A 26,857-nucleotide genomic window follows, 5' to 3' on the forward strand; every position below is an offset into this window, starting at 1 on the left:
AAAAAAAAGGAGAGATGGAGAAATCCGTGTGGTGTTCTTCGGCGCTACACTTTGCCTGCTCTTGTCACAATTGTCACATCTTGATGACTCCCCCACTCTACCACCACCCCCCTTATTTTCTCTCTCCCAGTCAACCTCCATGAATGACAGCATGGATACCCCATATAGAGAATTATTTGAATGATGTACAATGTACCCATAGGTTACTTGAATTCTCTTTTCTTGCCTTTTATCACCCTCTTCCTCCCCTCCCAAAAATATCCTAAAACAAGCTCATAGCTATAATAACACACAACAATGATTGGGATAAAGTCACATGATAGTTTGATGGGTTTTATATATCAGGTGCAAACAAGAAGTCAAAAGATTTGTCTTTAACATTTTAATGGCTGTTGTTATCAAAGAAAAGTACGTTTAAAAAAAAAAAAAAAAAAGCTTGTTACCAGAACACCCTTGAGGTTTGTTTGAGGTATATGATGTGAGATGATGCTCTTAATTAAAGCTGCTCCCATTGTGCCTGCACTGAGCTGTTTCCACCAGCTCGTGATTGCTTTGAAGGCTGAAAGAAAGTTGACAATATTGGAGATAGCGTGCGTGTGTGTGTGCGTGTGTGTGTATCTGTCAGATCTCCTTCCTTCTCAGAGGCTGATGTGTAATGTCTTTCCATCCGGCCGTGGCCGCAGGGAGCAGAGAGCGTCTGCTCTCTTGTTGCTCAGGAGCTCACCACTGAGAGGATGAAAAGCTTCCCACAGTGCCCCCGACTTCTCAACCTCAAAAGCCATGAGCTCATACCTCTCATTTCGGGCTCCCTTCACAGAGGAAGGACAGAGGAGTAGGGTGTATGCTGTGTGTTCTGAAGCATCCTAACTATTAGGATGCTTGTCAACCTCGGACCCCCCCCCCCCCCCAGATGTTCCCAAACTTGAGAATTCTGTGGCCCAATTTTAATGTAACAATAGCCTGGGCCCACAAAAACTTTCAATCCCAAAATTAAACTACTGATAAAATATTAAATTGTGAAAGTGTGCCTATGGAAATGCTTTTTTAGAATTTGTGTTTATTTGGAACCTCTCACCAATAGTTTTTAACTGTTATATAAATAACTCAGTCACGCAAAAAAGGACTGCCAATACAATTATAGTTATTGATATATGCAAGTAAGCATCTGCCAATATAAAGTGAAATAGCTCTGTAATAACAAGACTAGTATCCCGGTTGAGGCGCAGTGTCTTCCACCTGTGGGTATGTCAGTGATGAAGCTGAGATGGATGGAGGAAGTGGATTACACTTCAGGTCTGTCGGCGTTCAATTGCATCTGAAAAGAGTTCTCAAACTGGAGGTGTTGGCGCACCTTTTACCGGCTTAACAAGCTAAGTACTCCTAATAAAGCCAACCTGTATGAATGTATGTCAGACACAAGGCTCAGGTCATTGTCTCAGGTAGCTGCCCCTGTACTTTCCTAAATCCCATTGTTTTCCCCTCCTGAGCCATTTAAGCAGATCAAAACCCTGACAAAGCCCAGGGAAGCCTGAGGCGTGCAGAAACACAGGAATTATCCCCCTCCCTTAGGATTCCCACACAAAAAGACAAATAGACTAGCCCCAGAGGGTGGCCCCCTGTGGGACATCTCCATTCAGCACCATCTTAGTGTGGAAGCTCCAATTTTTTTTTTTTGTCATTTCACAATATGTTGTGCTTTAAATTAGATGTTTTGTTAATACAACATGCTTCAAATTTCAGGCTATTTACAAATTACAGGACAAAACAGATATTGGCTTTTAGTGCCCTATTCTCATGAAGTTAACACAAACAAAACATGTTTTTTAAATCACACGTTTTAGATTTGGGAACTTTTTGAGAGATTTTATGAGTTTTGTTTTCCACTTCGATTTGAAAGCAGCAGAAAAAAAAGCAAAAACATTTTGTTCCAACACTTGTTCCTTAGCTTTGTTTGAGCCTTCGAGCTGGTGAATGATTAGCAGAAATAATGTCCCTGTCACCCTTAATCACATTAAAACGTGGTTAACATTTAATTTTTCCCACTTGATATGCAAAAATTTCCACTTGATTTGCAGCAGAGGCCATTGGAATTCCATTATAAAAAGAATAAAAATTTCAGGCATCATTTGTTCAGAGAGGGATATCAAGACCAGAAATTGCTGAATCTATCTATTAAGGGAGCAGTGAGAGATGGCACTCAGTGCTGGAATATAATGGCAGAGTGACAAGACACACACACACACACACACACACACACACACACACACACACACACGTACACATAAATTCTCACTTTTTGTGTCTGTGTGAGTTTGTATGTGTTTATCTTTTAGGACCAACATCTTTATTATTTCTCCTTTGGACATTTTGAAGTTTATTTCATACTAAAGATGAAAAAAACATTTTTTTTGTGCAATAGAACGACCATATCTGATGATACACTAAGCCGACACAACTTAATAGAGTTCTTGATGTAAAGGAAAATCATTTCTTTTCAACATTACTTACAAACTTTTATTAGACTTTCTTGAATGACTGACTATAAAAACAATGGTCCAAAAAAAAAAAACATACATGGTTTACCGAATTTACACTTCCCTTCAAATGTTCCCACAAATAATTGGAAAGGACATAGATACGGAATGCAAAGCGGCGTGGGTAGACAGCGCTGAAGTTGACAGAATTGGTTTTGGGAGCCATGTTGACAGAGCATCAAAGCTCTTAATTGACAGTGCTTTGTTTCCGGAGTTGAGGGAAGGGGGAGTTTCATGTTCTTGTGGCAAGGTGTTTGTCTGGTCCTGTGTCACTCAGTGCGAGGACCCAGAGATCCCTGTGCTCATTTGCGGCTCACGTTTTCCGTCTCGGCTTCACATTATTAAAATCATCCCTCAGCCTTTCTACCGAGGGTCTCTTTGTTACTGGGCCGGCTTGGCTCGGCTCTGTCAAGTCTTCACCAATTACAGTCTCAGGTACAATGGTCTATTCAAAGGATCACAGCCCTTGACTGGTGTGGAGAGAGTGATTTGTGAATCATTATTCAGCCGCCTGTAGAGTACACAATACCAGAGGAATGCAAATAACGTGCCACCAAATAGACAGCTGTGCTTGGAAAAGTGACAAACTACATCTGTTATTATCTCAGATTGGATTTTTTCCCCTCTTGCAGCGCCCGACATATCTTGTGTTTTCACGTTTCAGGCTGTGACTAAATATGTTTTATTTTTCAGTTTTTTGTTGGTGAGACATTTACGACTATCTTACTGAGGTGGCAGTCAAACGTCGGCCTTGAAACCAAATTCAAACAGAAAGGGAAATATTGGGTTACGAGCAGATGGACAAACTGGCACACGAGTCATTTTAAATGTGCCCTTTATTGTTATTCCGGCTTGTTGGGAAAAACATTGCATCAAACAAAAACGGCGATCTTCCCACACCTGTTCCCTTGTTATATATTGTATATTGATAATTATTAGGTAGGAGCAGTGATATGCTGCTGTAGTTGATAAAGCGATGACATTGTTATTGGAATAGATGTGGTATTGAGGTGGTCGTGTCCCTCCCAGTCTTTGATTCTTATGGGCTTTAAACAGGAAACTAGGATTACAGATAATGACAGGGACCTCTTAGAATCAATCCAGCCTAGGAGCTGTGTCAGGGCCGGCGTGTGAAAATGGATTTGTGTGATGCTGTTCTTTGAGACCCGTCCAATCCCAGCCTGAGAGCATGTGGGGCTAATCTTATAATTGCCTCTAACCCCCTCATATTGTTCTGACTGAGAGTTACCATTAAGTGTAAGGATATCTTTGCCCTGCAATGTCAGGTGTCCTGCTGCACTGGAAGACAAAAGGAGAGAGAAACTCAGGTGGTTAAGGGATGAAAAAGACGTTTATGAGTTAGAACGTGCTGAGGTTCATTCCTGGTGATAAACTGAGACAGTGGAGCTCTATATAGGGAACTTAGACAACAATTTTTGTGTGTGAGCTGAATGGGGGCTAACTCACAGCTTAATTTACTAAACAACAGTCCCTATTTTAAACGGGAAATGTTTTACTTTTTCATCAAGCACAAGTAAAATTGTTGATTAACTTCTTAGCATTTTCGTAATAAACACAACCCATACTTATTGTACAACGGAGCTGTAATAATAATTTCTTCATCTCATTTGATATATTTCTATTATAATATACTTCCCTTTGCAAAGATCATTAATGGAATTTGTTGTCCATAACTTCAGGTTGAGATATTTTGACTACAGAGAGTTTTTTTTGTAATCGTTGTAAGAATATATGTTTTTGATTTGGTGACATTATAGCTGGTCTCAGGTGTATGCATCTAGTACCAGAAAACAATGACTTTCGTGTTGATCAAATCTTCATGCGCTTCTTTTTTATGTCTGTCGGCTGATTTGTTTAGGCTGGTGAAAATCAAGGAGTGGGTAGATAGTCACGACCCCGGCGCCTTGGTCATCCCCTTCAGCGGCGGTCTGGAGAGCGAGCTCCAGGACAAGAGCGACGAGGACCAGCAGCAGTACTGCACAGAGCACAAGACGCAGAGGTTAATTAGAATTCCGTCTCCCTACACTTTATTATCAGCTGTGTCCTCCATGCACTCCTTTAATTGCATGTGCTGATAGAATAATAAATGGCAGAGTAATTACCATTATAAAGCAAAGGATCCCTCTTCTTACCGAACAACTCAGTCAAAGGGTTTTCCTCTAAATTAAGTTTTTAACTGTCATCTGTCATCTCTAGGTATAATTATAACTTAGGCATTTTGGGGGTTTTGTTCTCGTGTGAAAACCTCTATGCAGGGAAAATTGTGACAGCAGATTATTTTTTTCCTCTTGGTGCAGAACGAGGATTGAATTCTTAAAAATGCTAAATGAGTCCACACGCTTTGTAATTAATCAAAGAAACCATTGGAGAGTTGAATGTCTTGTGTGAAACCAAGTGACCCATCTTATTCACTAAATGAGTTCATATTGGGATGAATGGGGCCTTTGCCACTGGAGTGAACTCTGTCTTGGCATCAGTGGCAATAAATAACACTTCACCAGTTCGAGTCCCACACATACAAACTGGAATTTGTCTCCACCAGTGCCCTGAGCAAGATCATCAAGGCTGGATACGCTGCCCTGCAGCTGGAGTATTTCTTCACTGCTGGACCGGATGAGGTCCGTGCGTGGACCATTCGGGTAAGAGTCATCCGCCTGCTGTGCACGTACATTTGAGTATGTGCCAGACACACACACACACACACACACACACACACACACACACACACACACACACACACACGCACACACACACACACACACACGCACACGCACACAAACGTTCCACCCTGCTGGCACCCTCACTGATATCACACACTTTAAACTTTGTCATGGTCGTGCTTTAGCCAGTCATTACAGGCCAAGGATAACTTCAATTACATGTGAGCTGCTGAACAGTGAAAGTGGGGGCTACATTGATTGAGGAGGGCAACAATTGATTTTGCCCATTACGTCCATGAGAATGTTTCCATCCTGTGCAGATCTGCCTGCCCTCCTCCTGCCGCTGGAGATAAGGAGCCGCTGCATTGTGCCTGCCTAATCTGTGTGACGGAGGGTGTCTGTGCCAAAATTGATGTTGCTTTTCATTCGGCTGTTTGTGGGCTTCACCGGGGGCTCCTCCCTCCTGTGTGTCTCAGTTTACTGAGCGCAGGCCGCCATGAGCTTTGTGCAACAAGATCGCAGGATTTGCATCGATACAGATGTTGGCTTTGCATGATGCGTTTGTGGAGAAAGGCTTTTTTCCCCCTTCTCAACAGTACATAGAAATAGTGAATGCAGATATAATTCAATGTGTGAGTTCCATTTCATACGTGTATGTGAAGGTGGTTAAATGGAAATAAAATGAGTTTTCAGCACTGATCTTATGAGCTGCCAAAAGCTGGACATTTTCCATTTCAACAAACCTTTTATTTCATAAAGAATAAAATAAATGAACATGAGTTAGTCTGAACACCAATTATACAAACATGATTACTAACAAAACAAAACACAACAACAACTGAGACGTGTTTTCCTTATACCACTGACATGTGGCAAACTACACTGAAGACTTCAACACTTACCTCATTGGGTTACATCCTACAGTGTTGTTGTGTTTGTCATTGTTTTTTTATATGAATGTTGTGGAAAGTGCCCTTAAAAGGCGCTTTAATGTTTACAGCCATTACATTGACTTATAAAAGAATTCTTCACAGATTCAGATGTTATATTTTTCTGCTTCAAAATGGAAGAAAACATGTTGTAACCCATACTGTGTATTCTTTTCAGGATACTTTCAGATATATAAGATGATGCTTTTTGTGAGAGATTTTTTTTTTTTTTTAAAGAGAAACTCATAATGATACTATAGAGAGTGGGAAGAACATGCAACAAACCCACTGCTCAGATATAAACAAAGAGACAACATAACTGTACAGTATGTGTGTTTGACTGTATGCTAAAAGTTCATCATATGTTGGTGCTGCAGACAGGTCGTCACATTTTTAACTGACATTATGTTTATGCTTGGATTCGTAAGCCACTAGATTTATTCTAACAGCCACACTTAGTTTAAAACTGATTTAAAAATAGTTATTCATGTTACAATTATTGTGTCATTTGAGGTCAAACCTGCCTACATAAGTTTGTAAACAGGAACTTGAGGTAAATATTTCCACGATGGCTCTTTAGACTTTATACAGACCCGAGGGGAAGGTGAACTCACTTCCTTTCTTTTCTTCCTTCCTTCTTTTTTTTTTTTTTAACACAAGACACATTACATTTTAGTTGGATGACATCACCCGTCTCAGTATGACTGATGTCCTCGCTATTTACAAAAAAAGTCCTGAAACACTTCAAAGGCATCCTCACAAACACACCTGTCCTCCCTGACATAACTGATTACAGGCAGCCTTGATTGTGTGTGAGGGGCATTTAGTCAGGTAAGCATCACTGGGTAACTATATTAAGCCAATACATCTTGCATTGTAAAAACTACACTCAGTAATGTCGTGTTCCTAAATCCTTTAACATGCTTTATTAGGCAGCCTCGAGGTGACCATTATCTATCAGCCTGCTCTGCATAGCTCTTAACTAGGACAATGTGGCTCTCTTGTCTGAAAAAAAAAATCCCTCCCTTAATCTATTTTTCTGCAGATAGACAAACCTTGATGCTGATTAATGGTAGTTAAACTCACAAGCACTCCGTCAATGAGATTGCAAAGAGATGGTAATGTATTAGAGTCATTAAATACGCATCATTCTTTTGGCATGAAATATGTTGACCCCAACCTGATTATATACATAATTAAAAGTGCTCAACAGTTCCTGAGCACAGAGCTGCAGAGCAAGCGGGTCGACAGGCACGAGTCACAATGATGCACAGCAGACACGTCACTTATATCCCTCATTTGTCATTTCCGCCCTGCATTATTTCGGTGCATATAAATTGCACATTTTATCAGTCACAAGGTGTGTGTTGGTGATTTAACAAGGAGTCCAAAGCATGAACAATTTGGATTTTGTGTTTTTTATATTTTTTTACTGGTTGGAAGTAACTATGGAGGAAAAATGTAATGATTGTTAAGTCAAATATGTCAATTTTTAATTATTGTCAAGACTTTAAAAATACTAAAACTCATTTTTATTTTTGTCTATAACTGAATTTATAAACAGCAAAATCACAAAATAAGTTATCTCACGATGCTTCATATAAGTCGCTAGTCTGTGCGGTTGTCTTGATATCATTTAAAGACAATTTAAAGAAAGAAAATATTACAACTGTTAAAACAATTACACCTTAAAAATTATTAGAAGAAAAAAACATAAAATTAAATAAGTCAGAATTAGCTCCAGGGATCCAGCAGCTCTGCTCTAACTGGTGAAATATAGTTAAAGTTTTGAATTTGAATGACTAAACTGTGAGGCCAAATGCAGTGAAGTCTACACTGCCCCGGTCTCTCACTGCAACACCAGGTCTTCTTGCTGTCATGACCAGAGAGCCAAGCAGCGACCCACAATGAGGCGAGATTGCTTGGACAGAAATCAATACCAGCAGGGAATGGGAATCAGAAGGCATTGATAGCAGCGCTGGCTCCTTATCGTTGTCCAGACTGCCCTATAGCAGGGGCACAGCTAAAACACCCTCTGAGTGATGCTCACAACACTATCACCCTATCAAACACCATGTTGTTCGCATGCTGTAATCCATCTTCTCCAAACAATTCATTTGTCCTCTCTTTTCCCTTTTCCTCATGACAGAAAGGAACTAAGGCTCCACAGGCCGCGGGGAAGATCCACACCGACTTTGAGAAGGGCTTCATTATGGCAGAAGTAATGAAATTCCAAGATTTTAAAGAGGAAGGCAGCGAGAATGCTGTCAAGGTGAGCAGTCAGGGTGCCTTAGGATGAGGAGGAAGTCTCCTGTGATCAGTGGAGCTGACAGCCGGCACGCAGCTCCCACTACAAACTGCTCTTCACCTTTACTCAGGGGAAGAAATTACTGCACACACTCCAGCGGCACTCCTGACAAGGCGACTGATTCTGGCTCTAAACACTGGCAGTCTGCTCCAGCTGTGCATATCTTTATCACAATGTGTCTTAACTGGCTGATGGTGGCTCTCAGAGGCAGCACTTCTTCACCTCACCAGGCGTTTATCAGATCTATGGAGAGCGCTGGTAGCTCGGGGCTCTCCGTAGCACTGTAGGCTTGTGACAGTGATAAAAAGTGGCAAGTTAAATAAAGTGTGAAATTCCTCAAATAAGGATTGTTTCATGGGTGGGTTGCAAAGAAACGGGACCCATGTTATTTATTTCCACAGGGGCCATGTTTTTGTGTTGACCCTGTAACTGTGGTCCATGTTCACACTCGTGCCACATGTGAGAAGTGATTTCTTGGTGTATTTGTGTATAGACAATAAGTGGGCGGTAACTTCTTGTAAAATGCTACATAATGCTTTGTTTCTTACTTCGATTGTTGTTTCAGGTTTGGTCATTAATGTGCTCTCAAATCAACAACTTGTCATTTAGAAATCAAAGGTAGAGATTTAATAATCGCATATTTACACTGTAAAAAAAAACAACTCTTTTTGGAAGGTGATTTCTGAAAAGACAGATTTTAAAACATATTCCTTTGTTTATGTTATGCTTTTAATATTGTACTCTAACTCTCAATTATGTTATCTTATTGGACTAGGAATAGAAAGCTTACAATTTGAATTAAAGAACAAAGCATTAAACAAACTTTAGAACTAATAGAATTAACATTATTTAGCAAAATAATGAGCATTTATTTGTCAAATAATCATGTTTTTTTAATAATCCTACATGGTTATTGACTAATCTAGTTTCAGGTGACTGCAGCTGATATAGCAAAAGAATCAGTGTTCTCTTTGGAAGGCTGATCGGAGAAATGTGTTTATGGGAGCAAAGGATGCAGACATTAAAAGCTTGAAGTATCAGTTTCAAAAAGTATTTATTTGAGGTAGTATGACTTTTTAAAGAAAATCTGACTTCTTTTCCATTTTTTGGTTGTGTATATGAAAAAAAGGTAAATAAAAAAATCTTTGAGCTGCAGCTGTAAGCCATGCTGCCTACATCGACTCTATGTGCCCACTAACACACTCTACTAATGTAATTATGGAGCCACGCCATGTGGAAAGGAAGCACTATGAAAACATTGAAATCTCTTTACTATTCAGGCCTTTTTTGAAAAAGTATTTAGCATTTAATGCAGCAGCAGTGTATTGTCCACACCCTCCTTAAGCTGCAAACAGAGGGTGAAATGTACGGGTCTCCAGGGACTTCCACCATTGTTATCCCAGGCTGAGATCTGAGAGTCAGGTCCTTACTGCATGCTCCCCTACTAATCCCTTTTTGGGGCCTCATAAGAACATGAAGCGTCTCTGACTGTGGCATGAAGGTCCATGCTATTTAATGCCAGTTGTGGGAATAGGCTGTCTGAATAAGGCCAGTGTACGGGGATATCACATTATTAGTAATCATATCTGCTTAAGCCAAGCTTGCTGCTCCAGATGGCTGCTTTCAAGTGCAAATGAACCAGTTAGACGTGTCTGGTTTAATACATACTCAGGAATCACAAATAGCCATTGATTTTTTTTCTTGTCTCGCTCTCCATGCAGTGTTTCTGGTGGTATTGAGCTTGGATTAAATGGTCTCCTGAGCCTTTAAAGGGACATTGATTCTTCTAATTAATTGTGCGCCGTGCAGAACCAGAATGCATAAACCTGTCCGTATTAGCACTTCAAGTCAATTATTTTGAGTTTGCTGCATGGGAAGGAGAACAAACACTTACTGTACACAAAAGAAATGTTAGAACTTATTTTGTTTCCTTGAAAAGTTTGACAGTGCTGTAATCAAAGACTTATTAACATTTTAAGCTGCTGCACATGAAACTGAAATGGGCACAAGAGAGGATTATTCACTCAGTGGGGATTCAGGCACCCCTTGAACAAAACATTGATGCAAGTGTGTGTGTAAATGTGTGTGTGAGGGAAAGAGAGATAGAAATATAAAAGGCATGGAATATGGCATTTTTAATTGGAGTTATACGATTATAGCTTTTAAAAAACTAATTGACTATATAACTATATTTTTCTATATTTATTTACAATGTACACTGTTATTTGCTTCCTGGTGTGAATTGCTCAAAAAAGGATGAAACTGCAACAACATATATGTGACCTGTACATCACGTCTTTCTGTTGCAGTTTTTAATCATTTTTTATTTTCTCTGTTTTCCACAGGCAGCAGGGAAATACAGACAGCAGGGAAGAAACTACACTGTTGAAAATGGGGACATCATCTTTTTCAAATTTAACACTCCAAACACACCAAAGAAGAAGTGATGCAAGAATAGTCTGACTGTTTACATAACTGTGCTTGTTTCCCATCTTGGTTTTTTTTTTTTTTTTTTTTTTTTTTTCAATTCTTTGCCCAGATACCCACTGCCATACTCTTACTTTCTGGGATCCCCCCCCCCCCCCCCCATGCCAAAGCAAAGGTTCAGTAAACTCTGACAGCTTTGCTATTTAAGATCAGGATCGGCCCCCACTCCAAATTGTAGCAGCATTTGAAGGAGCATATTACTCTCCAGATACTTCATTAATCTCCATCACGGGTGCCAGCTCTGACACAGCTGACAGCGGGGACAATGCCACCTGCTCCTCTCCCCCTTCAGCAGATAATGCATGTTTTACAGTAGCCCAGATGTCTACACTCAATAAAACATTTGACAAAAACCAGTCTGTGTGTGTTTTGGGATGTCTGTATTGAGTGGGAAGCTGCATGGGGATAGTGATAGCGCTTCTGCCCACCACTGATTAGAGAATTAAAAGACACAGCTGACATTGACTGTAGCAGAGAGGGGACAATTACAATTACATCAGTTAAGTGATGCTGATTTTGGAGGGGCGCTTGCAGGATGCAGGTGTTTCGGCCAAAAGAACCGGTCAGTTTAAAAGATAATTTGTAAAGTGATTGAGTTAACCTTTTATTTATGATTTTAATTTGATTTTAAATGAATAACTGAGTTTTCTTATTCAGTGCTTCCACAGAATTTCTCAAATTCTCAAATACTGGCAAAAAGCGTCTTTGTTATGTTTAAAGTGTCTTTGTTCAATTCCTTAACAATGAGGGAAAATATACACCTCCAAAAAGGATCAAGGAAACATGCATTCAAACCAAATTTCCAGCGAAGAAGGCCACATTTTTTGATATTCCATATAGTATGAAAATAGAGGTTGACACAATCCCCAAGTCCAAGCCGAAAACGATTCCTTTTGTCTGAAGTAGTGTTTTTCTCGCTCTCTATACTTTGTGTGTAAGTGTTTGTGAAGCATTTATGCTGATGGAATTGTATGGCTTCAGCCGCCGGTGCTCCAAAGTAAGATTGTGTTCTCGGCTGGAGTCCGAACAAAGAGCCGCAGATCAACAGTGTTTTGCTTGAATATCTCGTAACCATTTAGTCTGCAGAGAACAAAATGGCCTTTTGATGGGAACAAAAAACACAGATTGAATAAAAATGGTCATTTTGCAGCAATAGTATTGCATATCCAAGTTTTGGATGGTATGTTTTATGGAGCTGAGCCTGTGCTAGCACTACAAAGCACAGCGTTTGTCATGGAAATAAGGTGGATTATAGTCTTTAGGGTTTCAGATCACTGGCAAAATATAGGATAGTGTTTATTGCTCTTATATAGAACACAACACAGATGACAGCATGTGTATAAAGAGACATTAAGCTTATTTTGCTTGCATGGTAGCTTAAGCATTAAACACTGATTTTAATTGCTAAAAGACAACATATGCAGATGATATGTACAGTTATAGCTCTGCTGTCCTCTATACAACAACAATCTGTTTAAGGCTCAATATTTTTTTTTAAGTGAAACCATACAAATCCTCTGGAGAGCACATTGGGGGCTCGAGACAGAACTGTTTTTGCATTCCTCACAGGCTGGTGGTGATGGTGGCGGTGTTGGCCAACCTAAACCCTACATAGAGGATCATTCATCTGCTGCAGTTTTGAGGCTCAGGGATTGATGAGTTGTTCCCAGTGGTCTGGGTCTTGGAAGATTTTGTTTTTCATAAAGTGACAATCAATCATCTCAGGGTGAGTAATAAAGCTATTTAGAATCATGCAGATGTTGAAAAGGAACAAAAGAGTAGAACTGTCTTTTTTCTGTAAGTGCATCCCCAAAAGCCTGTTGAATGGCTTCATATTTACAATTTTGCTGTCAAAGAAGAGGCGAGAATCAATGAATCATAAACCCATTTTAAGTCTTTTCTGATTCATTAAAATATAACCCACAGTTAATGGTTAAAACACATTCATAAACAATACTATACGTGACGTAGGTGGATTGTAAAAGGAGTACAATATTTATAACCTCTGAAGTAAAAACAAGTCCAGAAATGTGACATATTCTCTGTTGGTGCAAATGTTCTGTCAGCACCATCAATCAAATGGTGCCGCTTTGGCCCGAGGCAAACCGCAGTGGCATCAAACCAAGAAGGGCACAGAGTGGAAATCTTGCTTTCAAACATACACCCATAAGAAAAAGAGGGACCACAGCCTGCTGCTGTAAATCACGCAAACACAAAAGACTGGATGAATTAAATAAAAGAATGTAAGAGTTATAACAAATAAACATATAAATAACTTTGGCATTTTGCAGAGCAGTTACTGCACAAGGGACTGTGTTGGTGGACATGATGGTTATAATAAATGTATAATTATGGGAGGAAAACTTCTCTAAACAAAGTGTTGTCACGTTGTAATTATTGCTATTGTGTGACTTGTCTCTGTCTGATACATGCACCATATAATGTACTCACAATACATATGAATTCAATAAATAAGTTTTGACTAAAATTACCTTTCACAAGTTTGTGGACAACTTCCTCTAATTCATGTTCTGCTCCATAACATATTGAGATGTTTGGATTTATTGCCCTCTATGTGGAGTTAACATGTTGATGTGAAAAGGCAGTTCAGAAGATAAATGTAGAACACAACCTAAGGCCTAAGTTTACCAATTGCCTCTGCAGAGCTTATTGAAAATGTACACTGCAAAAGTAACATTAAAGCTCCTTTGAGGAGATTTGCACTGGTCATGGGACAGAATGAAAATGAATAATGATGGCTTGATATGACATAACAATGTGCTAAACAGCTGGTGCTGCTGGATAAGTGCTAGATGAGGAGAAAAATGGGAAGCTGCATTAAAAGCATTTGTTTACATTGTTCATAGCAAAAAAAAGTATCCATAAGTATTGTGTCTGTGTGTTTTTGTGTTTGTCAGGAAACTCTCATTGAAAGAACAAAATAAGCAAAGAGATAAGAGGTATGGCTTCGACATGGGTTGCCAAAATTGCCACAAACTTCAAGTTCAGCTCAGGAGCTTTAAAAGATGAACTTTTTTTACAGTGTTTTTGCAAAAGGTCCAGCCAATCAATAATTCAATAACGTGCAAAATAAGATTCAAACAATAAAATGAAGCTGATCATCTCTCAATGCATTGCTATAAAGTACAACTCCATCACTTTCTATGACTTAAATGATAAAAAAAAAATGTATATATATATATATTTTTTTAATTTTATGCATTATCCAACTACACTTTGTGGCAGAATAGTTTCATGTGATTACAACGGATTATAAGCATGATCCTTTAAATAGTAGCAGCAACAGAAAAAGATAATCCACATACAGTAATTTATGTCCATTTGGATAAAGTGACACACACCAGAACTACTTTTACTCATGTATTGTGTGGTTATCCTATTGTTGTTTATGCTTTAAAACACTTACTAGACATTTATCTTTGAATTATCATGTTTTCAAGACTCACTTGTCAACACAGAAGGTCAATTGCATCTTTGTGGGTTAAAAATATTCTGATCTTTCTGCAGAAGTTGTTCTAAAACCTTTCATGCAACTACCTTTGACCTCTGTATTTGCTGTATGTACAACAGATTTTTCCGTTCTTTAGACAAAGAACTGTATGATTGGCCCTGTGCCTCACTGTTGCCCATAACACACATTTGATATTCCATGCACATGTCTCTGCTCTGCACCAGATTCAATTCTCACTCTTAGCTCCCATTTACAGTGTCCCACAAGGTGCCTCCAGCAGGGCACTTTCTCTCTGTGGGGTCACTCTCTTTTGGACCGGCCTTCATGAAAACAACTGTCAATATGTTAATATGAAACGCTCAGAGCCGTTGTGGACTCAGTCAGTTACTTCTCTTATCCTTTAACGTTCTACATGGTGCCAAAACACTGTGTCCATTCCTGAGAAGAGTTTTTTTTTGCATTGAAACTTATATTTGGTTACCTTTTTTCAGTGAGGATTTGTTTAAAAAGTAGTTCTAAATAAGTTAACTTATATCATGCAACAAACTTAACAAGGGGATGAGTGAACGTGCATTTAGGTCTTTCATGTCGATATTTAAGGTTTTATGCATCAAACAGAATCCTAGATGTGTTTAAGCCCCTACCTTGTATTTGCCCCATAGACCTCACATCTTGCTTAAGGGGAATACAATGTCTGTCAATACAATTGAATGCTTTAATGCTTTGTTTGCACCTCAAGCTGGAGACAACATTCAGCGTTTGATGACAAACACCCTGGCCGGTAAATATCTTGTGAATGCTGTTGTGTCCACCTGGGTGTTGCATATGTGCTTCTTATAGGATATTTGACTTTTCCCTTTAACTTGGAGGTCTTTGTAGAAATTGTTGATACGCTTCCAAGGACTCCTGGAGTAAGACAGACATAGCAGCAAGGTTTTTCTAAAGCTGTTTCCATTGGCCTATGTTTACCTGACACTTGGATTGACAGCAGAGTGATTGGAAATATCCACCATTCACTGCCGTGAGCTCCTGAGTGCACGGAAAGTGCTTTTGTAGTCTGGCTGTAATGGGCCAAGTTTGAATTGAAGGTTGAGAGAAATAGCCTCACTGCGGTCGCGCACTGTGAGGAACTGACACACCACAAATAATACTCAGAAGTGGGGTCCTGATAGCATCACAGCCGCAGAGCGGGTACAATAGCATGCATGCACTCATTTCAATGCACTTTCACAATGCTCACTGTGCACAACCAGATGGAGGGAAATAAATGCAGTCAAATACAGGCTCAGATTGTGTCTCAATTGTGTTGAAGTAATCAACACGAAGGACATGATATAAGTCAACTGCTGATCAGAAGTAGGAAAGTACCTCTCTTGGTTTGAAAAAACATTTTAAGCATTTTTCTGTCCCATAAAAAGAGTAAATCTGTTTCATAAAATGACAAGAAAGGTGAACTACAAAAGGGGACATCTGCTGAATCATTGATCTGCCATAACTTGATTAATTTTACACAATAAGTCCTCCATAGAGATATGAAAGGATCTTAAACACCGGACAATCACTTGGTTCACTCATGTCATCAGAGAATTTTTAAAAACGACAAACAACAGTGGTTGTGTAGTAAGTGCTGACAGTCACTGTCCAGTCAAAAACTTTATTCAAGTCAGCCAGTCTTGTGCAAAATAAAGTTTAGGATCATCACTGCAGTCATCACTTCAATTCAAACATTTATTTATAAGGTTTAAAGGAGCTTAATTTATATAGTCTATTAACTATATATATACGTGTGTGTGTGTGTGTGTGTGTGTATTAATCGCTACCAAACTACAAAAAAGCTTTCATAATATTTTATGAGGCTGTTCCAAGCATTTTGGGGCAAATACATTTGTTTAAACATTTTAACAATAAATATCATAGCGTGTTTCTCAAGTATGTTTCGAAAACGAAATTGTATTATACCTGTAAATGGTCGCTATTCATCGTCAACTGAATAATGATCGAGATTCACTGCTGTCATAAGTATACCGGGAATAAAATAAGTCTTCGTCCTAACAGGGTCTGAATATCAGTGTAAGTTAGTACAGTATGTAACTAAAATACTAACAACCATTTTCACTGTAAAAACTAATCATGCATAATAACAGGAAAAGACTCTCACAAAAGATGATTGACACGTGAAGTGACAAATTAACATACAGTGTGGAACACTAATAACCAATAAGCTTCGTGCAGCACGGCGGGATTTCCTGTCTGTGACGCAAATTGTCCCAGTCAACACAGGAGGCCCCACCCTTTGTGTTACCTACCGCCCGTCAATCAAAATACAAAAAAATACTGACAGTTATCATCTATTTCTACGCGTATACTATCAATTTAATTAGTCGATCATGTCCTGTGGCTTGTGATTATCAAGGCTGTTCATTTCAAAGCAAGTCTCGAAATGACTGGTAAGTAATATCTTGTCGTAGTCTCTAAGCACGTATGCTAACATGCTAACGTTATCGTAGATATCCTTTGGCTAATTTAGCTCGCTAGCAGGCTAGCAGGGAATCTTAATGGTGATAGTGCTAATCATCACGGCTAAGTTAGCCGTTAGCCTCGCAGCTAGCGCCGTGCTCGTTAGCTGAGACACATCATTAGCTAGTTCTCCTTAAACGTTTCTGTTTTCTTCACGGGGTTTTTGATGCATCTATTAGAGAAAAATGCGGTTGTATCAGTGGTTGTCTGCCAATTTTTTAATCACGTTACAAACTTAAGCTAGTCCTCTGTGTGAGTGTCGGGTTTGTTTGCTAACGTTAGCTTTGGCTCTTTCCACTCTTAGCTGTGTTTTTATTTACATAGCCCCAGAACAGCCGATGAACCCAGAGGATATGGCTGCACTGGACGCGGACAGCAGTCAAGGAGACTTCCTGCAGCAGGAGGAGGGCAGGGGCAGTCAGGTAAATTCCCCCCCTCCCCCCTCTCCCCTCTCCCCTCTCCCTCTCCTGTACCTGAGTGGTGTTAACAGTAGTACACACATTTCAAACTTGAAGGAGGGGTATGGTACCTTGACTTGAACCTCTCAGGCAACGCTTCCCCCCAGAAAACTTGAAACATCTGTGACAGAATGTAAACTCCAACCATACCTCATCTCTACATGGGTGTTGCCTGGGAGGCTCAAAACTCCTTAAACCTCATTCTTTGCTCAAGGGTATTGAGTCACTCTTATAAATATGGCCCTAACTAATGGCCGCCCACTCTCTTCCTTTTAAACGTGCCTGTCGGGGTAGGACACTCTGCCATCACCTCTTGACCTTCTAGCAACCACCTGCACTAAGGTTGGGTCACCGACGTCAGAGGGGGACAGAGGTGCTGCAGCTGATGTGGTAAGTCAGCACCTCTGCTCGATCCGACACAGCTATAGCAGGAGTGAAGCCTTCAATCCCCAAATTGGTGGTAGGACTATAGCTGAGCTTGCATTGCTTTCTTTAATTATAGCCACTCAAACTTAAAACGAGATGGTGTGTGATCCCGATGAGTGGAATATCTTATTTTTCGTAATTCTCTTTTTTTCTTTTAAGTTTAAATAGAGCGCCTGTCGTCATTCTGGTCCAACCCTGAGTTGGCTATACATGTATTTTGCAGCTGTGCAATCTTTTGTTTATGTTTGTAGGAGAAAATTATGTAAAAGAGAGATACTTTTGTTTTCTTTTTTAGTAATCAATCATATTTATAACCTTGCTGATTTCTGGTTTCGGTGGGAGAAACAAATACAGTTGAACATGTTCTCTTTCGAGGCTTCAGGTTTTCATTTCATCATATGAAAGCCTGATGTATTTTGTTTCCTTATGAACTAAAACTTTTGAGCAGAATACATACTTTGGTGAAGAGTTGAGTTATTTTTCATCAAAATTGGATTAAGATGGTTGCACACTATTGACCCCAAAGACCAATTCATTTAATTGGTGTGAACACTAACGCACCATGCTTCAGTACCGTATTTTCCGCCCTATAAGGCAACCTAAAAACCTTTAATTTTTTCAAAAGCCGGCAGTGCACCTTATAATCCGGTGCGCCTTATATATGGACAATGATTGTGGCAAGCTGCGTGGAAGACTGATTCAAAGGCGAGCTTGGAGTCTTAGTCAATACACACACTGTCCCAAGCTGGGACATTTAGTTAGACTGAACTTGGAACGATAACACGACAATTGCCAACAGCAGAAACTCATGAACAGCAATACCCAAAACACTCATGGTTTACACCAAAGTCCTGAACACCCATAATGCTTTGCGGCATCAACACCCCACGATTGGCTCTACAATCGCTACAATATTGAGCCGCAACAGGTCTCGCAACTACGGTAAGCAGCCGTCGACTCAATTTTCCCCCGTAGAAGAAGTATTGCGCGATGCATGCTGGGATATATAAAACGGCGTTTTATTTCCAAAAAATGGCTCCTATTAAGAGACACGCTTACAACGCAGAGTTTAAACTCAAGGCGATCAGTCACGCAGTAGAACACGGGAATAGAGCAGCAGCGAGAGAGTTTAACATTAACAAATCAATGGTGCGGAAGTGGAGGAAGCAAGAGGATGAGCTAGCGCTAGCTTTAGCCTAGCACCGTCCGATGGATGCATACCCAAGCCTCTACTGTAGCGCCTTATAATGCGGTGCGCCTTATATATGGAAAAAGTTTTAAAATATGTCATTCATTGAAGGTGCGCCCTATAATACGGTGCGCCTTATAGGGCGGAAAATACGGTACTGTGCCTGAGTCTGCTTGACAGGATGTTCCCGGGTACAATTCTAGTGTACCTAATATGACGTCATTCTAAACAGCTCGAGTCCCTTTATAACTGTAGAATCTGTGAAGCACAGGCCCAATCGTCCGAGCTGCATGGTAGATGCGTGTTCAGCATCTCAGCATTAATAAAAACATCCACAGTAACCAGGATGGACTCGGCCTGTGGGTGGTTGCCATGTTTGCTTCTTGTTCTTTCTGCATTTTGGCAGATTTGCAAACCAACTATGTGCATACTGCCAACTGCTGTACAGGGATGTGCACATGCACAAGTGTACTACGGTGTGGAACAGTGTTACTAATCTGAAGGCAGACCAGAGGGGAAGGGGGAGCGATCATGCTCGGGCACAGTACGAAACAGTCATGCCTCATGGGAAAATGCCCTTTAGACGGAATACTGCAGAGTGTTGAACAATTTGGGCTTTAAGGCTTTCACTTTAGCTTCAACAGCACTTCACTGTATATATATAAAACCAACTCTTTATTACAGCTCATTCTGCTACACAAATAACTTAACAGGTTTTCTTGGTTTACACACATCCGTTTGAAAATACTCCCAAAAAAAATGCCTACGTTGCTTTTACCAAATTGTGCTTGTTCTCCCTGCCTCCTTGTGTTTCTAATGCTAATGTGTTCAGTTTTTATTCAACATGTTGAGCTGTGAACAACCTCAAGACAATGACTATTCTCTACAACTTGAAAAGCCAGACGTCTGATGTGGTTCTTTATATAACTGAGGATAATTCATTAGCAACAAGCGCCTATAATTATTTTTCAAAATTCTTTCCTCAGACATCGGATCCATCAACGCAGCTCACTGGGACTGATAAGTGGGAGGTGCTGACCTCCACATCAGCGAAAGATGAAACTGGAATGATACAAATCCAAAGTCAAGGAATATTGACATCGAATGGACAGTATGTTCTTCCTCTCCAACACTTACAGAGTCAGCCAATCTTTGTGACATCGGGAACAGACGCTTCCTCTGCCAATTCAGTGCCTAACATTCAGTACCAAGTGATTCCTCATATTCAGACATCAGATGGACAACTGAGCTTCTCCACGTCCGGTGTGGAGGGAGCGACTCTGACTCACGATGCCACGGGGCAGATTCAGATCTTGCCAGATGGCAGCCAGAGTCTCAGTGTGACATCTGCCGCAAACATCCTTAATAACAACCAGAACCTCATATCACAGACTGGGAATGTCCAGCAGATCCAGGGGGTTTCTATTGGCAGCTCCGCTTTCAACAACCAGGGTCAGGTTGTTACTAATGTGCCTGTGGGTCTGCCTGGGAACATCACTTTTGTTCCTATAAACAGTGTGGACTTGGACTCCCTTGGCCTGTCTGGTGCTCAGACTATAGCGACAGGGGTCACTGCAGACGGCCAGCTGATTATGACAAGTCAGCCCGTGGAAGGCTCAGACAGTTTGGTGAAGACGGATAATCACCTCTCACAGACGCTAACAGTAAATGACTCGAATGCAAATCAAGAGATATTTGTGCCAACGTCTTCCTCTCAGCTTCACATTCCAGCAAACGAATCAGGTCTGCTCACACAAGACACTTCGTTGTCATCAGTGGCTACAGAGCAAGCCGACTCGAGTTCTGGTCTCCAGGAAGGCTTCATGAACCAGAATCAGGAGCAGGGTGTGCAGGTGTCTTCTGCCCAGTCCATCATCCAGCTCCAGCAGGTACCGATTCAAACCACTAACGGTCAGGTTGTCCAGTCGGTGGGGACAGGCGGGCAGAACCTGCAAAACGTGCAGCTGATAAACCCGGGAACCTTCATCATCCAAGCGCAGACGGTCACACCGTCCGGTCAGATTCAGTGGCAGACCTTTCAGGTGCAGGGAGTGCAGAACCTGCAGAACCTCCAGCTGCCAACAACACCACCCCAGCAGATCACCCTGGCTCCTGTCCAGACCCTGTCGCTGGGTTCCAATCCAGTCAGCATCAGCACAGGGCAGATCCCAAACCTGCAGACAGTGACTGTCAACTCATTGGCCCAGCAGGAAGGAGACGCAGACAACACCGGAGGTATAGTAGCAGCATTTCTATAGGAGAACAGTACTTTCTTAAAGACACATGCTCCTGTGATAAACCTGCTCAGGTTTGTTGTGATTGTTTAGTCTAGTTTGACCTCCTCTCAGCGTGTACACTGATGTTGTACAGTTGCATCCAACAGCAATAACAAAAATGTTATTTCCGTATATTTTATTTTCCTAAAAAAAAAAAATCATAAAGGTATTGCTTTATGTGCTATGTGCTGCCTTTAGAAGGTCTCTGGATAATAATTAAATAAGCTTCTCTGAAAAGATCCCAGGTAGAAGCTGTGGCCACTGTAAATAATAACTGGTTTTAAAAGAAAATTTCTTTGAACAACTATTCAGACGTAGATTGAACATCTGGCCACAACATCTTTTTTGTCAGAAAACTAATTTTGTTTTATAATTTTGATCATTTGAACATTTTAGCGTTGAAAGGGAGACAGAAATGATTTTGCAGTGGCTTCTCTCTAAATAACAGTTAGCTAAGAAAAGACGAAGCAGCGCTTGGAAGAAAATAATCGTAAACAATTTTTTATTTTTTTTATGACACCTTGCTCTTCCTGTAAAATTAGTCTGAGAAAATAAAGAAACTGTTTTAAACGTCTATTGGCAAGACACAATTTTTAAATGTTTTTATTAGAGATAAAATGTTTTCTTGTAATATTTTGATTTATAATTGTTTGTTGTTTAAGATTGTTGTTATAATAAAAACTAAAAAAGAAAAACATGTTTTTAATGACAGAAATAACTGTTTTTAAGTCATTAATTTATCAAAAGTATTGGATTGTTTTATTTAAAAAGATTCAAGTAGTTTTTCTTTTGGTTTTTTTTAAATGACATCTAAATAAACAAAATACACAATTTGTTTCTTGAAAGCTGCTTTGTATTGACTCCTGGGCTTTCAAAACATTGTGAAGACATTACAATTCTTGTAGAAACAACCTCTCATCCATTGTGTGGCAATCAGGTATGCCACAGGGTAATTTTAATGATCACAATGTTCATTTATATATTTTCTATCAATTAACTCATTATGTTATCCCAGTGCTGTAATTGAGTTTCAACTTCTGAAATTTGCTGCAAAGCTGTCAGTTCCTCGCTGCAACAATGCCGCTCTCTCACTGTGCAGGCTTTTTGGAAACATGAACCTGAACTTGTATTGATGCTGTAAATGCTTGCACATTCATTCTAGACATTCGGATAAAAGAAGAGCCTGACTCTGGTGACTGGCAGCTGAGCAGTGACTCCACTCTGAACACCAGTGATCTGTCCCACCTTCACGTCAGGCTCGTGGACGAGGACGACCAGCTGGGCCAGGAGGGTAAAAGGCTGCGGCGAGTGGCGTGCACTTGCCCCAACTGTAAAGAGTCGGGTGGGAGGTGAGTGAGGCTGCTTTTCTCTCTGAATCTTCACACTCTGCACAGCTCTGCAGAGAAAAAGACGTCACTCCCCTTGCCTGTGTTTCTCAGAGGCTCCAGCACAGGGAAGAAAAAGCAACACATCTGCCACATCGCGGGCTGCGGGAAAGTATACGGAAAGACATCCCACCTGCGAGCACACCTGCGCTGGCATTCTGGGGAGCGACCTTTTGTTTGCAGCTGGATGTTCTGTGGAAAGCGGTTCACACGCAGCGACGAGCTGCAGAGACACAGGAGAACACACACAGGTGCCCTTTTTCTGCTCCCTCTGTTTGCACATCAGGGAAACATCAGTCAAGTCAGTAAAAACGGTTAATTTGAGCCTCGCCCTGTGTGAGAGGGCCACTAAATGACAGCGTTTGTCTGCATCTGGGTTTCTGTGTTATATGTCATGTTCGGATTAAACAGGCATGTGATGAACAAATCTAGATTTCATAAGCTTGGTGGTAATTTTCTGATCCAGAACAAATATTTTACCGAGTAGTTATGAACATCCGATTATAAACCATCAAACAAAAAACATTAAAAGAGGCGTCAGTGTGAGCTGGAGCTTTTTACGTGTATCTAATGATTCCTTTTTGGTCTGAACACAAACAACTTGACATGACTGTGTCAAAAACAGCTCCACATAACGTATACAAGGAAGCAGGAATACAAGAAGAAGTAGTCTCCCGAAAAGATTCCCCAGCACATCATAATGATTTGCAGTATATGATGGCATTTATCGCCAAGAAAGAAAGAGAACATGAGCTCCTGGTTGTTCTCTGTACAGATGTGTCGTTGGCATCTGACAGTACAGGCTCGAGCAGCAATTCATTACACTGTCATCATAAACTCTAAATAGTGAACTTTGCTCACAGTTGTTGAGTGATTCCAGGTTTCTATATCATTAAAGTTGTGATCAGACGTATAATATCAAATTGTTATGAATGTTTAATTTTTGTCAGTGAGAGGTTGGCATTGAAGATCTAATTTAACGTTGGCTCTATAGCTCATGCAACATTTATCAGGCCCACTGAGTCAAATATTTTATTCATAAGACGAGCTATTGAACTTGTGTGGCACTTTCTTCCACTTGGCCCCTCACTTGTCAAACATATCCTCCTGATAGATGGTGTGTTTGACCCTCTCTGAACGTTTTCCCTTCCACACTCTATAGTTGAAACTATATTTTCTGTCTGGCAGGAGAGAAGAAGTTTGTCTGCCCCGAATGCTCGAAGCGCTTCATGCGGAGCGACCACCTGGCGAAGCACATTAAAACTCATCAGAACAAAAAAGGCGTGAACTCTGGCAGCGCCGTGGTTGCCTCGATGGAATCCACAGGGTCCTCAGACAGTATCATCACCACGGCGGGCGGGACCACCCTCATCCTCACCAACATCCAGCAGGGGTCCAGCACCGCCCAGGACATCCTGGCCAACGCAGAGATCCCTCTGCAGCTCGTCACCACAGTGGCGGCCAGCGAAGTCATGGAGTGATTTACGCTCCACTTTACGAACTTCTCTGACCTCTCTCATACTGTATACTCCTACCTGCATTTTTATTCAAGTTTTGAAGAAAAACTATAAATATATAAATATATATTTTAACACGGAAATAGTCAAACCATGTTGAGTTTTTACGGAGGGGAAAAACGAGCAGTGGAGACTTAAAAAAGATGGAAGAGACATTGCAGTAAACACACAAGGAAATGCCTTATTTTGTAAAATATTGTGTCGTAAAAAATGTAGGATGCCATTTTGTTTGAATTAACTTTTGCTGTTTGTTTTCCTCAAAAAATATTGGTAAGTTGAGCAAATGTTCTCCATGTCAAGTATTATACCTTTCCTGGTATAATCTTCTGGCGTAGGTAAACAAAGTTTGTTCTGTACTCTTCTCGGCCACAGACAGAATCTCATCATCGAGCTCATTTTATCAGCTGAAGTCATTTTAATGATTACGTCCATGCAATTTATTCACGTTGTGTTCTTGTTTTTATATATATATTTTATGCATTTAATTTCTTCAGTGTCCTCCTTGCAGAATAGCGAGCTTTCCTTCTTTTACTCTTACCTGTCAGGTTTGGCAGATGAAAATCAAAACAATCAAACATTTTGTATTGTCATTGATCTTGGACATAAACTGTTGATATGATACTCTTTATTTGCTTGTTAAACATTTTGACTGAAAAGCTATTTATATCAGGCTTTACATAACAGAATGCATTTGTGATATTAAAAGTCCAAGATATTTCAAGACTCCACTATATGTGATTCAGTGATGCTTTTGTAAAAGACATTTTTTGGGGAGGATTTTTTTCCCCCCCAAAAAAAGAAAAAAAACGAACTTGCATTGTAATATGAAGATAAAGCCATTTTTTTGGAGATAATTGCCAAATCGGACTCCACACTCAGGGTGACTTGTGACTGTGATATAAGTAGAGTAACTCACCCCTGTAGCTACTCGGGCCATGGTGGGATGTTGTGAAGAAATGTTGCCGATGGACCAAAAGCTGAAGTGAAATAAGCTGTCACCATGTTACCTGTGCTCGATGATTCTTACCATGTCAGATTTGTCGTCTTCTTTTTTTTTTTTTTTTTATTGAACATTGATGACAGCCTGGGTTCATGTTATATATTCAACTCTGCTGGATTCTGCACGAGCGTATTCCTCCATCATGCAGTAGTGTATTTCTGAAAGCGGTACTCTTTTACCAGCACTATTCTCATCACTTTGACCTTGTTTATCCTTTTGTATAAAACTGTTTGTACACTTCTCAAGGGACTCTCCTTTATATTCATTTTCAGTAAATGTAAATTGTCTCTGTCTTTGTGTTGATATTTTCTGTTTGTTGCATTTCCCTTTGTTTTTGTTTTTTATTTGATCTCTGAAACCCTCAACTGTTGAATAGTTCTATTGAATACACAATGAGCTCTGAATTATGGTGGCATATTGGATCTTTTTTGTTGTTTGGACAAAATGAAAATGATGTGATTTTCATTTCTCCTGACATGGACGAGTCCTCTTCAGTAGTTCATACTTCACCCTCTGAGTTAAAATTAGCAAGAAGCTATTGAATCGTTCAAAGAGCATCTTTTTTTCCTCCTGTATAAATATGTCAATATAACACCAATATAAAACGTTCTGTTCCACTTGAATTTTCCTTTCACTTTTTTATTTTGTTTAATGTATCAAGGTTGTCTGTTTCTCAGAGCAGCTTGATCTTTTCCACTTAAATACCTCAGCAGATGAGCAGTTAGAATTTTTCCTATTACTTGCAACCTTTTGTTGTGTCTTTTCCAAGACTTGCCACCCAGCCAGGACGTTGTGTGTGTGAGTGTGTGTGTGTGTGTGTGTGTGTGTGTGTGTGTGTGTGTGTGTGTGTGTGTGTCCTGCGACTCACACTCTGGGTTAGTAGACCAGTAGATGTCACTGCAGCCAAGGGAGCTGGACGAGAGGTATGTTTGACCCCTTGACCTTCCCCATGTTGCTGCTGCTTAGATGCAGACAGAAGTCACAGAGGTCACAGGAGGTGTGGACCCTCAATTAACCACAACATAATGTCACAGGAAATGTCAGGAAGATATTCTTCGGCTGGAGAACAAAGTACTGCCTCATGACTTTGAACAAAGCTCACGGGTATAAAAGGCAACTGTTTTATGACCTGGACATGTGTACATTTCAAGCCTTTTGAATGATATGTCTGATAGCACAATTCCAGAGCAGAACAAAACTATCACTATCAGCACATCTTTAGCTAAATGGGATGTTTTACTAATTAGTCAGTTGCTTTTCTTTTTTTCTTTTTTTTCTCGATGAAAGGCTCACGATAGAGTTAGAGAGTGAAAAATGTATTAAAGCCTACCTGGTTTTTGTGCCTGCAAATATAATTCTAATGGTAGTCTGAAAAGCTTTATCTGGTCAATCAGAGTGGAAAGCACCTGCTTTTTGAGTCTTTGTCAATTTGCTGAAGATGTCGTAAACTGTGCCCTATAACGCTAAAAAGGACTCGTCCTTCTGTCGTTTCTGTCATTTGCATAATTTAATGAATTCAATTCATTGTAATGCAATGCCAAGTGCAGCAGGAACATAGAATGACAGTTTGAGTTAATGAAATGTGTTAACGGTATCATCATTTACTTGTATGTTAATTAGTCCAATTAATTTCCCTGCTCGGTAATCTGAATATTGTAATAATCTTTACTCCCCTGCA

General features: G+C 40.2%; 2 protein-coding genes across 3 annotated transcripts in view; both read left to right on the forward strand.

Moving 5' to 3' along the window:
* The window catches only part of LOC306832446 (obg-like ATPase 1), a 38,342-nt gene extending 27,047 nt beyond the window's left edge, over positions 1–11,295 (forward strand). Inside the window, exons 8-11 of the mRNA XM_079357130.1 lie at positions 4,414–4,554; positions 5,098–5,194; positions 8,294–8,416; positions 10,798–11,295. Of these exons, the coding sequence (XP_079213256.1) occupies positions 4,414–4,554; positions 5,098–5,194; positions 8,294–8,416; positions 10,798–10,899 (463 nt within the window). The 3' untranslated portion in view covers positions 10,900–11,295. The remainder of the gene's footprint in view (positions 1–4,413; positions 4,555–5,097; positions 5,195–8,293; positions 8,417–10,797) is intronic.
* A 5,357-nt stretch (positions 11,296–16,652) lies between these two features.
* On the forward strand, positions 16,653–25,583 carry sp3a (sp3a transcription factor). 2 transcript variants are annotated; one of them, XM_079357437.1, is made up of 7 exons: positions 16,653–16,858; positions 17,253–17,350; positions 17,681–17,776; positions 19,988–21,236; positions 22,440–22,626; positions 22,717–22,913; positions 23,851–25,583. In XM_079357437.1, exons 1-7 carry the CDS (start codon positions 16,852–16,854, stop codon positions 24,141–24,143), a joined length of 2,127 nt encoding a protein of 708 aa, XP_079213563.1. In that variant the 5' UTR covers positions 16,653–16,851; the 3' UTR covers positions 24,144–25,583. The 2 variants fall into 2 exon arrangements, with proteins under 2 accessions (XP_079213563.1, XP_079213564.1); XM_079357438.1 differs by lacking the exon at positions 17,681–17,776.
* The last annotated feature ends 1,274 nt before the right edge of the window (positions 25,584–26,857 follow it).

The sequence above is a fragment of the Symphodus melops genome, assembly GCF_947650265.1.
Source record: "Symphodus melops genome assembly, chromosome: 12".
Classification (NCBI taxonomy): Eukaryota; Metazoa; Chordata; class Actinopteri; order Labriformes; family Labridae; genus Symphodus; species Symphodus melops.